At 40.9% G+C, this 15,708-nt stretch overlaps 1 protein-coding gene across 1 annotated transcript in view; it reads right to left on the reverse strand.

Annotated features, from left to right (window-relative positions):
- Positions 1 to 15,159, reverse strand: part of podxl2 (podocalyxin-like 2) — a 28,709-nt gene extending 13,550 nt beyond the window's left edge. Inside the window, exons 1-4 of the mRNA XM_078249269.1 lie at positions 15,096 to 15,159; positions 3,774 to 4,117; positions 2,349 to 2,697; positions 1,005 to 1,096 (exon numbers count right to left, since the gene is read on the reverse strand). Of these exons, the coding sequence (XP_078105395.1) occupies positions 1,005 to 1,096; positions 2,349 to 2,697; positions 3,774 to 4,117; positions 15,096 to 15,126 (816 nt within the window). The 5' untranslated portion in view covers positions 15,127 to 15,159. The remainder of the gene's footprint in view (positions 1 to 1,004; positions 1,097 to 2,348; positions 2,698 to 3,773; positions 4,118 to 15,095) is intronic.
- Positions 15,160 to 15,708: the final 549 nt, after the last annotated feature.

Here is a 15,708-nt window from a genome sequence, read left to right on the forward strand (position 1 = left end):
GTTGTCTTAATAAGGACACTCCAAAGAAATGTAATGTCAAGTTGTCATGACAAATACATCCTCTGGTAATGTCACTTTGAGTCAATGTCAAGTTGTCATAATCAAGACAACCCAAACAATGTCAACTTGTCATGACAAAAACCGAATGACACTTAATGACAGAAGTCATAAACGTTTCTGACTTGTTCATAACGTTTATGGCACGTTCATGATAGTGTCATGTCATAGTTATGACAGTGTCATGTCAAGATTATGTCGATACCTTCAAGTAAAGTGTTACCCTTTTTTGTTTTCATTTGTAGCTTGTGGAAAGAGAGGTAATCTTATCTTTGAGTCTCAGTTCTACATCAATCAAAACAAAGTACATTTTCAGCGTTGAGTACATTAGAGATTGAGATATTTAGGCCACAATGACTCACATGTATGCTGCCATTAATATGTAGATAGGTTTAAAAAAAAAAACAGCATTTATCAACATGCTCTTTGCTGTGTCGCTTATCCCTGTTTGCCCAGTCGATAAGGGCTGACGAGACACCACTAATCCCATAAAGGAGTTGAGACTAATTAAATTATTCAGAGCAAGATTAGTAGGTGAGCCCTGGATTACATTGGATTGCCTGCGATCTAATTAAAGTCCGACTGCAGTTTTATGCTGCCTTCAAACTCAGCAGTGATCTACCTTGTAGAGAAAATATGAAAACGTCCTACTTTCTTACCGCAGGACAGAGACGCTTACATTAGCCTGAGATCTGCTAGCTTCCAGGTCACAGAGGGGAAATATTAAACAGTGGATGTTTTTTGTTTTTTCAACGTGTAACTCTACAAACTAATGTAAGTAGTTAATGATACACTTGGTACTTAACCGGACATGCTAACGGTCGTCAGACAAACACAGTTTAATTAACAAACTAATTGCTGTGGGAATTGGTTGTGTTCTGACATTTACAGTGATACATCAGAATCTCCAGAATATCCATATGAAGGAGTCTTTGATCTGTCCTCACCTCCAGGACCAGAGATGCACGATGCTCCTGTAACCCAGAACCATGCACCTCAGTTGGGGGGGAGCTAGAGGGGTGGGAAGATGGACTGTAGCCTGCGTGACACAAAAAGACATGTCAGAAACACGTGTGAGTGTGTGTGTGTGTGTGTGTGTGTGTGTGTGTGTGTGTGTGTGTGTGTGTGTGTGTGATCATAAATACACCTCTTGTCAGCTGTTCCTCTTTCTACAGGTTTTGACAGCGTGCTCGTATCAAAGACTCATAGGCGATATACAGTAGTTTACAGTAGTTGTCGAACGTTAACAAAATAATGAATGTATATCTTTGTTAAAATTACAAAATGATTATATTTTGTTAGTATAGTAGTAGATGCTCATTTAACTTTGAACACGAAAATGAAATAAAGAACTAGAATGAACCCGCCTCGCGGTTGTATGCCTCCGCCAACAAGTCAAGTTTCTATTTCATTTTGTCAACGTGCATCCATTAGCCACTGGCCTCTAACTAGCATTTACACTGAAACAGTGAAGGTTGCAAGGTAATATTATTCTGAAACATATTCAGTTTATCTTTTACCTGTTGTCCAGCATCTTCACAGGTATTTTGGTGTCTGACTGTGTCAGCCACTTCCACAGTCTGCTATATAATGTTTGTCCAGAAAAATGAAGAAGAGTAGCATAGTGTAGCATAGCATAGCATAGCACAGTCTGTAGAATTGTTGGATTTAAACTTTGGTTTTGTCCCGGGGCAAACATTTCATTACTTTGGGCAGACAGTAAACATCTGCGGCATCTCAAAGATGCTTTTGAAGATGAAACCTCCTGCTGGATACCAGCAGGTTTGTGACCGAGGCTAATACGTGGCTAATACGGCTGCCTGAGGGTGTATTATGTGATGTCAATGATGTCAGTAGGGCTGCAAAATATATATGTTTGTTTATCGTCATCGCGATATCAACTGCCGCAATAAACACATCGCGAAAGGCTGCGACATGTCTTAAAAGACACTCAGAGAATTTTTGTGTTAGTTGAAAGAAAATATCAGCAGAAAACTGCACTTTAAAATGTGACTGTGATTCTCTTTAGTGGTGCCTTTTATATCTAATTCAATGTTCAATTTGTTCAATAAAAGAATGTTGGGAAACATTTCCTTTCATTTGTTTTAAATTCAACAAGCAATTTGTTGTGTATTTTAGCAGAACTGAGTACACATTAATAGTTGTTTATTTATCGAAAGTAATATTGTTATCGCGATATTAAACATTATCGCATATTTTCCTCATATCGTTCTGCCCTAGTCAACAGCCTCTATCGGTTTGGCTCTGTAAGGAAGATCATTTCTACTAACCAATCAGAGCATCCAGATCTGGGCTTGTGTGGTTGGCATCCACTACATGGACATCTGCATCGTCTGTTCCTCCTCGCTCCTCTTCCTCTGCTCTGGCGTTTCCCCCTCTCCTCTCTCCATCCTCCCCTGTGCCTCTCTCCCACTCGTCCTCTCCCCCTCTCCTCTCTCGGTCTTCTCCTCCCTCCTCTCCCCTATCTCTGTCCTCCATGTCCGTTCCATAGAAGCCCGAGGCCTCCAGGGAGGCATCGCCAGCTCCTGGCCCCCCGAGGAGCTCCTTCTCTGGGTCGCTGGAGTCTGGGCGTCCCCTGTAGCTTTCAGCATCCTGAGGAACCACCAGATGAACCATACGCTGAAAATGGGAAACATTTGTTCAGACAGTCTGATTGATCACCAACGAGCTATAAAATAAATCATCATCTTATTACAACTGATTCAGAACTTACATATTTACAAGGAATTAAAAAAGAGAAATGTACAACATTGTGTCTTTCACATCATTCATATACTATTTATCCTCCAGACTCCAAAGTGCTCAAATGTGGGGTGTTATCAAGTGAGTGTTATCTGATTAATAGCTATGACTAGCATTTAAAAAGGAGAATAACTTTGTTCTAAAGCCGATCAAACAAATGACAGCATTATTTGATGTTAATGTTTCTGTGATCTCTGCTCGTTCATTTCAATCACTTAATGCCTCTAAAAAGTGCACAACACAAATGAAAAGGAGGAATTAGACTTTTGCACGTGCAAAATGGTCAGTTTGCAAGACATGGAGACAATAAACATGTTGCACTGAATAGATGAAGATTCCACAGCTTTGAAACATCCAGTCAGTTTTAAGGGATTTTCTTAGCAGATTAGTCAAGCTGCTCTTTCAGCCATTATCATGTCACCGTTACGTCATTTTGCCTCTATATTGCCCAGTTACCCAGAATGATGTATCAGTGACATCTTTATTTTTAAACATAATTGACTTTTAATCTACCAAATCACTTAATTGCAATTTTCAAATGTTCTGTGTGGACCAACTGGGGTCAAAGCGTCCCGTTTTCTCTGTAGTAAATTTAAATAATTGAAAACAATCTGGCCAATCTGGGGCCCCAGCACATGTGGGGCTGCTGCAGCCTTGGCCTAGTTTGGAAAAGCAGGTAGGAGTACTGACACAGAAGCTAAGCAGTGTACTGCTGTGGACAGGGACAGCAGCTAAACACATTTCAGATACCTAAAAAAAGGCCCACCTGAACAAATAGCTCATACAACCCCACCTACAAAAATCTGAACTATCAAGTTTTATTCAATAAAGTTTGGGGGTCTTTAGGCACACTGGGGACACATATTTATGTTGAAAAGACATGTTGCATAATATGTGACCTTTAAGTTTAACCCTGTACAGTTTATTACACATCACCTTGAACTCATCCTCACCTCCATCTCGTCTTCCACATCCAGGTTTTCATCCACAGCAGGGCGGGTCCTGGCTACATCCTGGCCGGCAGATGGCAGTGGGTTTAACTGAGAGGAGTTAGCAGAGTCCATCTTGGCCTGGGAACGGGATGTTTCCTGTATCTCTGGCCAGCCCATGTCGTGAACCAAATGAGGCTGGGCTCGCACTAACTCGTGGACTGAGTGCCGTTTGGTTCTGACTAATTCCTGGATGAAGTGTGGCTGGGCTGGGCCTTCATCCTGGAATAGACGGGCCACCGGAGGATTGAGGGGGATGACACGCTGGGACGAACCCAATCTGAAGGCATCGCAGCTGGCCAGGAGAGCTATGGGAAACAGAGAACACACAGAAGAAGAGGATATGTCGTATTACATAACAAAATATGTCAGTGTTTAGTCTGAAATGACATTTTACTGATCCCAGAGGAAATTAGATTGTCAGCAGAGGTTTCAGGATTCAACAGGGTAAACAAAAAAATAAGAGCAAACTCTTTAATTATTTTAATAAATAAAATCCAATATATGGTGGGAATCATAATAAATAAAGCAAAAACAATAAGATGAAAAAGACATTAATGTATGCTGCAAACACTGGAGAATAGGAAACATGAGAAAGACTACTGACAATGTTTAACCTTATTAATCTTAATTTTTTGCCTTCACATGAATTAATGGATTAATAATGAAGGAAAACACTGTAAATCTCAATACAATCCATTATATTGAAGGGATACTCCATATGTCTGAATGATCTTTGATGCCGTTAGGTTGTTGAAAGTCCTCGGTACAAATAGATTTCATTTTGTTTTGTATATGGACAACAAAACGAAGATCAAGGCAAAGATCCCTCTGAACAACAGTTGAATAAAAAGAGAATAAATCAGCAGTCATTGGTAAAACAAAATGGAAGCTTAGCATCAAAATGTGGGCAGATTTAAACAGGAACAGCTCCCTGTTTCAGTGTCGAGTGCACAATAATGCAGCCTAGAACAAGCTGGAATTAACATTTAGCAAAGCTCTTCTTTAAACTTTACAATAGAAACAGAAGGTTAGTCTAGAGTTAGCACTGTTGGAATGTCAGCTGAACATAGTCAAGACTACCTAAACTGAGACCAAGCCATCCCCAAGACCAGAGTGTATCCAAGACTTTGAGGGGTTGAGACCGAGTCAAGACCAGACCAGACCAATGTGAGTCCCACACTGCATGACATGATCAAATGTTAGAAAATGCTAACCATAGGCGCTCCTCAAATTGATCTGAAAGATCCACATTCCCATAAAAAAACCCACAGAAAACAAATTAAGATTCTTCTTGTGTATCTCTTTTATTGCCATAAGTGTATCACGAGTCACGAGCCAACCAACCCCAGCATACAAGGAGCAATGGTGAGTGAGTGCCTGAAGATTTATAATGAACCTAAATGCTCCATGCTATACAGTATCCAAGGAGTGAAGGCATTGAAAAGATGCATGTATAAAACATCAATGTAGTGGATCACAGACATTGAATAAGCAGCAACAAGTTGCCTATTTGCATCAAAGGAGAGCAAGACTTATTTCTAAAATAAAAACCAGCCTCAGTTTCAAAAACATACAGGTTTGTTACTGCTGCTTAGGAGTTTATAGTCAGGTCATTCACCCACTCATCCTTTTATCTGTTCATTCATTAGTTTACCCAACATCCATACATTTGTCTTGCCATTTAGTTGTTAATGTATCCATCAATGACAGCCAACATTCACACACTCACTCATCCATCTATGTGTCCATCCACCCATAACTAATCCCCCGTCACCACAGTCTCCCTCATGTATCCCATAGTGCTCTCTGTCTGGGACCACAGATGGCCGTCTGACCTCAGAGGCTGGCAGAGCAGATTACGATATCACAGCCAACACGTCTCCAACATGTTAAGCTCTCGGCCCGTCACCACAAAGCGTCCGGAAAGCCCCTCAGATCCACCATTTCCTTCTTTTCTCACTAGATGAATCCCAAAAAGAAGTAGCTGAGCTGACTGCTGTGTGAGAAGTTTTTTTCTCTTTCAAGTCAAGAAACTCCAAAGACGTTTTATAAGGAATAATTAATGAGCAAGACAGAGTCTACAGTAATGCTAGCTCTGTGAGGCTGCACTTAGAGCTAAATGCTAACGTCAGCCTGCTGACATGCTAACAATGACAATGGTAACATAGCATGTAAAATGCTAACCAGGTTTACTATCTTAGTTTAGCATGTTAGCATGCTAATATATGTTTAATGTTTAACACAAAGTAAAGCTGAGGCTGATGGGAATCTCTTTAGTTCTGCAGGTGTTAAGTATAGGACAAATTTAAATGTGACCTGATGATGGCGCTAGATGAAAAGTTATAGGCATTTATCCTCTGGGAACTATGAATATTATAAAGGTCTCTGCTACAACCCAGTGCACATTGTAGCTTGCTTGCAGTGTCGGTGACATTGGGATCATTGTATTTCTACATAATGTAGTTCAGCATGTACAATTAAAATGTCAAAATGTTGGATAGCGTCATGCTTGCAGCAGACACTCAAAATATCTCAACCGTCTATAAGACGGATTGCCATAAAAACAGGTCAATATTTTCACCTTTTAACACCTTGGTTCAACACAGATACCTCTAAATCCACAGTGGAAATGAATTCTAACATAACAATTTAACATTTTCATGTTTAGCTTGTTAAGCTTTTTTACGAATATCAAAGTTGTTTCCATTTTTCATCCATCTAACAATTTATTTTCCGGTTTGTGATGAACTTCACCGTCTCACCGTGACCACTGGACATGTAATAGACTTTTGTTCTCCTAATTACTTTGTGCCCCTGGTACTCTTGGGTACCTCTGTGCCCGAGACACTCGTTGGGAGGTCATTATTGCCTCTGGAACTTCCTCAAACTGCAATTATACAGCTGACGGAAAGCATGTTTAAATCAAGGCAGCAGTCATTACTTGTACTTGTACTTTGTACAGGAGCACTCAGGAGAAATATGAAGTCATAATTCTAAAGACTATGTATCATTAATATGCAGAGATTTTTGTAGCGGTGTGTGTAAACAATGTAAGCATGAACCTTTGGTCCAGGCTGAAATATCTTAACAATACTACAATATGGATTGCTATAACATTTTGTACAGACGTTCATGATCCCCAGATGATGAATCCTACTGACTTTGGTGACCCTCTGACTTTTCCTCTAGTGCCACCATGAGGTCAAAACATTTTAATTGTCCAATAAAAAAAAAAAAAACATTTATTTATATAGCACTTTACAGCAACCAGCAGGTATCCAAAGTGCTTTACATCAGGAATCAAGTATAAAACAACATACCTTACAATAAAAAGAATGAAACATATAACACAGTAAAATCAGAAAAGGTTACAAAGAAACAGGAGAGTGAAATTGTCACACCACTCCTACGTATTAAAAGCCAATCTAAACAAATTCTAAAAACAGCTGATTTGAAGAACGCATTGACCGGTTGTGCTCATTTGTCTGAAAATTTTTTTTCAGACAAATACTCCGGGGCCAGGCCATTTAAGGCCTTGAAAACAAACAATATGATCTTAAAATATATTCTAAAATGCACAGGGAGCCAATGTATGGTTTAGAGAACAGGAGTGATGTGTGCACGTCTAGATGTATTTGTTAAAAAGCGAGCAGCAGCATTTTGAACAAGTTGAAGGCGTGAGATGGAGGTCTGATTCAGACCAAAAGAGCATTACAGTAATCCAACCTTGAACTAATAAAGGCATGAATAGCCTTTTCTAGGTCGTGCCTGCTCAGGAAAGGCTTAACTTTAGCCAGGAGACGAATCTGTAAAAAAGCTCATTCTAACAACATTACTGATCTGCTTGTCAAATTTCATGCTGCAATCAAAAGTAACCCCCACATTTTTGACAGCTGACCTAGTGTATGATGCCAGAGCTCCCAAACTCAAAGTTGGACCATTTTGCGTGCCTGAAGTACTGAAAATACTACACTCAGTTTTATCTTTGTTCAAATTACACAACTTAATATCATTAATACAACTAAGCAGGGAGTTTAGTGCGACACTGTCATTTGCTTTCATAGGCAAATACATTTGCAAATCATCTGCATAACAATGAAATGACAGGTTGTGCTTGCTTATAATAGCCCCTAAAGGCAACATATATAAAGAAAACATGATTTGTTTATACCCATAAGTCTGCAAAACTAATGACATTCCAATCAGCCTCAGCTGTACCGTGCGTTGAGTGCCAATTAGCAAATGTTAGCATACTAACATGCTAAACTAACATGGTGAACGTGGTAAACATTATCCCTGCTAAACATTAACGCGACAGCATTATCATTGTACACGTGTACACGTCATTGTACAACATGTTAGCATGCTGATTTTAGCATTAACTTTTATTAGGCTTGGTGACACAGACGATGCTAGTTGGTTTGTGTCTTTTTATCCGATTGGTTGGCAATAAGAAAAATATAGAATATGCTTTAAGACACAACGAAAACTCCAGGTCACAAAAAAGCTGACCATATCTGAACGCTGATCTGAGAAGATTTTGTTCACCTTTGAAAAGTGCTTAGTATAAAGAACCAGTGGCCTATAAAATGTCCTGCGTGCCCCGCTGCTCTCTGTGGATGACTGGCCCAAGATGAAGAGATGGAGGAAACGGTGAAAGGATGGAGGAACGGAGCAAAGAATTGGAGAAGTGCTGTGGTTGTTCTAATTTCTCTCTCCTTCCCAAACCCCCGAAGTCAGCACTGTGCTGATGTAACTGCACGGTAATAAAGTCTGTTTTTCCGCATTTCCAACAATGCAAGGACCAAAAAAAAGCATTATTGTGCCACATACCCCAGAGATGTATTTTGGAAGAGCGTACAGTATAACTTATGCAGTGATTGTAAATGCCACAGTACACCTCTATATTCCTGTATGTCCAATGGGTAAAATGACTATATAATACGACACACAGATTTATCACTTTACTGTGCAGCTCTACGAAGCGGGTTAGCGTCTTTCAACTCTCACTGCTCTCATCAGTATTGTTTTTTGGTCACATACTGTATGGTAGCTGTTTTCAGCTACAAAGTTCTGATAAACCCAACTGTACACTACCTGATAAGCACCAAAAGACAGACGGACAAAGTTAGCGACTAGCTGGTGAACATTTGGCAGCTAAAGAGCCAGATATTTCCCTCAGACGTTGGTGGAGACCAAAACAGAGCTGCATCAACTGATACTGCTTTAACAAAACTACAAAAAGCAATTTATTATATGTTTCTATATACATTGTTTGAATTACACCATAGAGGAGCCCTATTGTTCCAGGGAGTACACACATGAATGCACCTGCCCACGTGCAAAAAATATACTATCAATACATTTCAAATTATGCGGAGAAACAATTAAAATGCCAACGCCCAGCGGACAGGCAACGGTTTGTGTGTGACTTTGCTAAACAGACCAGACTGAGGCTGCATCCCATGACAATTATCAACCACAACCTCACATGTTGGTGTTATAGCAAGATCATTTTTCCAACCGCTCCTCTAAACACAACACAATAAATCATTCTGTGCGTTGAGTGTACAACCTGTCACATGGATGTCCACAGCACTGTTTTATAGACACAAATTATTGGACATTGTTATGGGCGAATTGCCAAGTGCTTATTTCAGGAACCTAAATATACAGGGGAATATGAATGTATTCAGAAACAAAAACAGTGGCAACAAACATAACGATATTTTACAGCCCCCCCTCCAAATTTCTCAAATGAGGCTTTCTGGGAGCTTATGTCTCTTTCAGGGAAGCTAAACTCGTATTCAAACCCTTTGCTAACTATCAACATATCACATTAAAAACTAAGCCAACGATAAGTTTATTCTAAGTTTTGTCTGTATTGCAACCAACATGGAGCCTATGATGTTATCCAAAAACACACATAAAAGCACATCTCTCTCTGCACAAAGTCACCTTGAAATGTTTTGTCTGCAAAGGCAACTTTGCAGTGTAATTACTTTCGAAACATCTTCCACAGTCCATGCAGCAGGAGGGACCGAACAGCTGAGTTATCAGCTTCACACAGATAAACTTCATGCTGAGGTGCCACGGCGGGCCATATGAGCAGGTGCTGGAGGGGAGATACCCCCCTCATGTGGTTCATCAAACCACAGCGAACCTGAGATTACAGAGGCAGAAAGACAAAAAACCTTCCCTGATGGTAGCTGGGAACTGAAAGCCCACAGCCAAAAGGGACGGGACAACTGGTCGTAAATACTCAGAGAACTCAGTGGTTCATGTTAACCTGTGAGGCTTTACACCAACGCCCCCTGAGGGAAAACATTATTGAGGGGGGTTCTCTCGCTCAATAATGGTTTTCCTTACTTCTGTTTAGAAAACAGATTGAATTTCAGTCTTAAAGGTGCAATATGTAATACTGACAGCTAGTGTTTAAAATAGTTACTGCAGTACAAATTCAAAATACTGGAGAGAGTCGTCTCCCCCCGCCCCCTCCTCCCCAGACTCGAAGTTCACGGAGGTTGCCAGGCTGAGACCGCAGCATCCATAGTCTCGCTTTGCCAGACCGTCCTCCAAAGCGCACTGAAGGAGCATCCACAACAATGTTGCTAGACGCTTGTCTCACATAGCCAGACATTACTTCACAGCACAGCGGAGTAGCTAACGTTAGATGCTGGCTATATTGACAGTCATAAAAGCTCGTGCTCACGCGGAGCTCTGTACCCAACTGACAGGCACACTTTTCAAATTAGAATTACGGTAGGAACCGCTAAAAATAACACTACCTTGCCGTCCTCTCCACCCGACTGAACACACTTTATTGGCTTAGAATTACAACAACACACTGCAAACTCAAGGTCCTCTTTTCCCGATTTACAGCCTCCCTTTCTTGGCTTAAAATAACTCGTTGTCGGCTACGGCCGCTGAACAGGCTACACATTGTAAACAGCCATGGCACACTTGCCTGGTCCTCCGGTAACGTTAGCAGGGTTAGCATGACGGCGTTAACCAGGACCAGTTGGGATCACTTTACTGGCTGTCTCAATTGTTTTTGCGAGTAACCAACTTGGGTACTCTAGCTATATAATTCAATGTGAATATACGAATGTTGAAATGACATAAAATGCCCATCACTTGTAGTTGTGATAAATTAGCATGAAGCTAATGCTTACCTGTTCAGTAGGAAATTAGCCAACTCGGCGTCCTTTTGGGCTCTAAGCTGTCTCCATCTTTCAAATACATCTCCAATATTTACCCGGGGTTTGTAACGTCTCTGGTCGCGAATTTTTTCAGGTTGGGTATAATGTATCTCCACTGATCCCATTCGTTTGTTTGCTGCTTTTTACAGCTGTAGCGCGCTGGGTTTATGTTTTTACAGGTATATCTGGCTACCTGGCCTGGCTGACAAACTGGGCAGTTGCTACCAACACACAAACAGAAATTCCGTCACGGAACGGAAATTTCAAAAGGAGAAAGTACTGGCATTAGCATTGTTGTCAGAAAAGATAGATCAACTTAACATGTTTCCTTAATATCTGATGACGCATTGGAGTCATTTTTGGATTTATTACAGTAAATATATTACATATTGGACCAGTGTCAATAAATCACTTACTTTGTATGTTGAATCGTGCAGGGTATCATTTGTCCAAACGGGTACAACTACAATGTCTCAGTTAAAGTAGAGAAAAGTTGTGTTTGTCTTGAAAACACAAGACTTTCACCCAGGAAATGTGTGTTCCTGTCCTGGGAGTACTACTTATGGAAGAAAAAAAAAATTATAATCATAACTAGTCGTTTTGGTGCTTAAATGTAACTCTCGTCGCCACGACGGTCAGCTTAAACTCAACTGCAGCAGCCTCTGAAAGGACCGTGACGTCACGTTGCTCTGTACCTGGCTCACAGTCACCTTTTCTCAGCTAAATTTAATTGTAAAGACCGCTAAACTTAACAGTCACCTGACCGGTCGTCACCTGACCGGCCGGCGGTCGCTGTAATTTCGTAGGATATCATACGAATTGTTTTGCATCCGTTTTTGTACGATAGGAACCTGTTCATGAGAACGTGTTGAATCCTAATGACTTTGGTAACAAGAATCCCACTTAGGTTCTCCACAAGAGACCTTTTAAAGGTCCCATGACATGGTGCTCTTTGGATGCTTTTATATAGGCCTTAGTGGTCCCCTAATACTGTATCTGAAGTCTCTTTCCCGAAATTCAGCCTTGGTGCAGAATTACAGCCACTAGAGCCAGTCCCACAATGAGCTTTACTTAGGATGTGCCATTTCTGTCTGTAGCTTTAAATGCTATTGCGGAGGATATAGGGCGGGGGGGGGGCAAGGTGGAGAGTCGGGGTGTGGCCTTGACCAACTGCCACTTGAAACTGCTCGTTTGAAAGCCATGATGTCTCTCTCTCATGGGTGGGCCAAATTCTCTGGGTGGGCAAAGCAGAGAAATGGGAGGTAACCTTGCTCCTTATGAGCTCATAAGGAGCAAGATTCCAGATTGGCCCATCTGAGCTTTCATTTTCTCAAAGGCAGAGCAAGATACCCAGGGCTCGGATTACACCTATCGCCATTTCAAGCCACTGGGGGACCATAGGCAGGCTAGGGGAACGCATATTAATGTTAAAAAAACTCATAGTGTGAAATTTTCATGCCATGGGACCTTTAACTTGACTAGTGTCAATTCCCAACAGCCTCAATAGTAGCTACTTTCGGATGGAATACAAGTGAAATAAAGAGTATGTTTTAAGTTAAAAAGCCTTTTTTCTGTATCAAAATCTCTCTCTTTTTCTGTAGAACATTAAAATATTTTTGATGACTCATTCTGCACCACGCAAATACAGAAAAGTATTCAGTCAAATGTGATTTGTGGTGACAAACTGGCACTAGAATTCATTAGCTTGCACGTAGCAATACGGTAGCAATAAGGTGTTTGTTTGGGAAGCGTATGTTCCCAGGCTCCTATGTTCCTCAACACAATACCCTCTTAAAGCTATAGTGCGTAGTTTCTGTCTGCCCCATGAAGAATTCTAAGTAATGACAACAACACTGCCGTTGCATCCACATGATACAAGCCTTCCGTGATCGGAATATTTTGAAATCACCCAACGTTTATGGCCTACTGATGTTATAGCTTACTCCTCAAAATGCCCTCTAATTTTGCAGGCAAGACAGTTTTCTTGACTTTTTACTGAAATCTCTACAGCTGAACATACAGTATTGTTACCATTCAAACTGCATTTGAAACATCCATCTCCCTTCGTTCTTTTGCAATTCAAACTGCGAAGATCGTCCCTACCAGTCTCTTAACATTTTAGTTTGTATCAAGAGACACACATACCCTGGGAACATAGGGATGATCCCTTTGATGATGTTTATGAAAATATTGAAAGCAACTGTGTTGCAACGGATGTTTTATATGCTGTTGATAGTTTTTATGTTCTTATCTTTGTTTCTGCATGTCCATGTTTGATGTTGAACTGAATCTGTGTCTTTTTGTTTGTTTGTTTATTGAGGAATATTTGGGAGTGTGTTATTTTTGACTCCACCTGTTAAAAATATGGCCGCACAATTTCCATTCGTAGGCAGCATTTGCATTCTGCTGTATAATGAGCATCATAAGCCCTGTGGGTCTGTGGGCATATGGCTAATTAACAACAGTAGCATGGTGATTGTAAATGTCCATAAACACTGCAGAAAACAGTTCATATGGCCAATAAAATCCTTCCTCCTGTCGATTCTAGCTTTAATTCTGCGTTCAGTGCAGTATGTTGCCCCTAAAGCCCCCTCAGATCAGCTTATAGTTGGCCGGGACCCTCCCCCAAATCCCCCTCCACCCCGACAGAGACAGGAAGGGTAGAGAGGTTCAGCTCAGCGTCCTCTTCCTCACCCGGTTATCTTCTCTCTTTTCTAATCATGCCTCCATAAGGAGAAGCAGGAATACTTCTGCAAAATGTTTTATCATTAGGAGAAAAACAGATCATATGTTTTTATACTTCAAAGAGCCATAATGTTGAGTTTAGCCAGCATGGAAGCTGTTAAATACCAGCGTAGCTTCACAGATACAGGAGAACTGAACCTCCATATTTCTTCTTCAGAGAAAGCTGCACCATCAAACACAAAAACAACCACAGAAAGAGCTGGAGATCATATGGGGCAGATCTGTGCTGCTGCGACGACGACGACGACGACGACGATATGAATCCATTAGTCAATCCACAGATATTTTATCTGCATTTGTCGTTTTTTAAGTACAAAATGTCAAACAGTTCCTGCCTGGCTCTCAAATGTGATGATTTGATGATTTTCTTTCTCACATTAGATGGTCAATTAAAAAGTGATATGATTTTGGACCGATGGTCAAACAAAACAAGTACTTTGAGCTGTAGAAAATTATGACAGGGATTTAAATATATATATCTTCTCACAGAAAAAACGAGTCGATTAATTGAGAATGATTAGGAGTGTAGCTGCTGACCCTTCTTTAACTGACAAAGTTAAGTCATGTATCAGGGGAAAAAATCTGTTTACAGCTTCTCAAATGTGAGATTTTGTGAGATCTCTGTCTTAAATCGTTTTAAATGTAATATGTTTGTATTCTAAAGGCACAATCTTTTGATTTTTAGTTTATTTTATATCAAAGCCAATGCAAGCCAATAGGTTTGCAGGTAATCCAAACATAGAGCAATCTTTTGGTCCATCACACAATCAATAAATTCATATATATATATATATATATATATATATATATATATATATATATATATATATATATATATATATATATATATATATATATATTGTCCATGACTATGCAAAACTGCTGTTGATCATCCTGATAAAAACTAACCTGTGTGTTGGTTATGATGATGATTATTAGTGTGTGTGTGTGTGCGTGCGTGGGTGTCAGACACTGCAGTGTGTGTCTGCTGATTTAAGTGCACTGCGCGCCTCCCACACACTGCCAGCCTGTGCACCCACTTTGCAGAATTTAACCTGAACGCGTCATTAAAAACAGCCTGCGTTCATGCTCTGCTGGTTTACACCCTGATTCATAATAGTATTACTATTAATAACACTGCTATTAATACTGCAACATAATATTATTTTAGGGAAAACATGTATGTGGTGCTCAGCAGGGAGTTTACACTGATGTGATGTTTATTAAAGTCTCTGGTGTGGGGCTTTTTGTTGTGTGTGTGTGTATCCTATTGAAAACAAGCTGGTTATGTTCATATGAAATAGGCTAAATAGATGTTGAAAATAAGAAGACTCACCGGTCAGCGTGATGTGGAGCAGGCCCGGCATGTCTGCTGCAGTGCTTCCTCTCCTCTGCTCTGAATGGACAGATCACACAGATTGGAGATGCAGATGCTCTCTGGATGTGAGTGGAGAGCGTCAGGAAAACGCCGTGCTCATGGCCGTGCCGTGTCTGCTGACTGAGTGCGGGCTCACTGACTGTCTGCGGTGTCCGTGCAGACAGACAGGCAGGCAGGAAGGCAGACAGACAGACAGACGGGCTGTGTGTGCGGGCTCACTGACCAACTAACTGTCTGCGGTGTCCGTACAGACAGGTAGGCCGACAGACGGGCTGTGTGTGCGGGCTAACTGACTAACTAACTGTCTGCGGTGTCCGTACAGACAGACAGGCAGGCAGGCTGGGCTGTGTGTGCGGTGCGGGCAGACCTGCGGTCACACCGGGATCTGATCTGCTGCAGCATCGCCGCTGATTGCTAGCCGCTGGATGTCGCTGCCGCGGACTGACTCGGCTCGGGTTTACAGATGCGTTCAAGTGCTCCTCGTAAATTGTTGTTTCTTTGTGTTCCCAACTCTTATCACAAATAAACACACTGAAATGATCGAAAAAATAGGATTTACAAGTACAAACTA

This window comes from Sander vitreus, chromosome 4, assembly GCF_031162955.1.
Source record: "Sander vitreus isolate 19-12246 chromosome 4, sanVit1, whole genome shotgun sequence".
In the NCBI taxonomy this organism is placed as follows: Eukaryota; Metazoa; Chordata; class Actinopteri; order Perciformes; family Percidae; genus Sander; species Sander vitreus.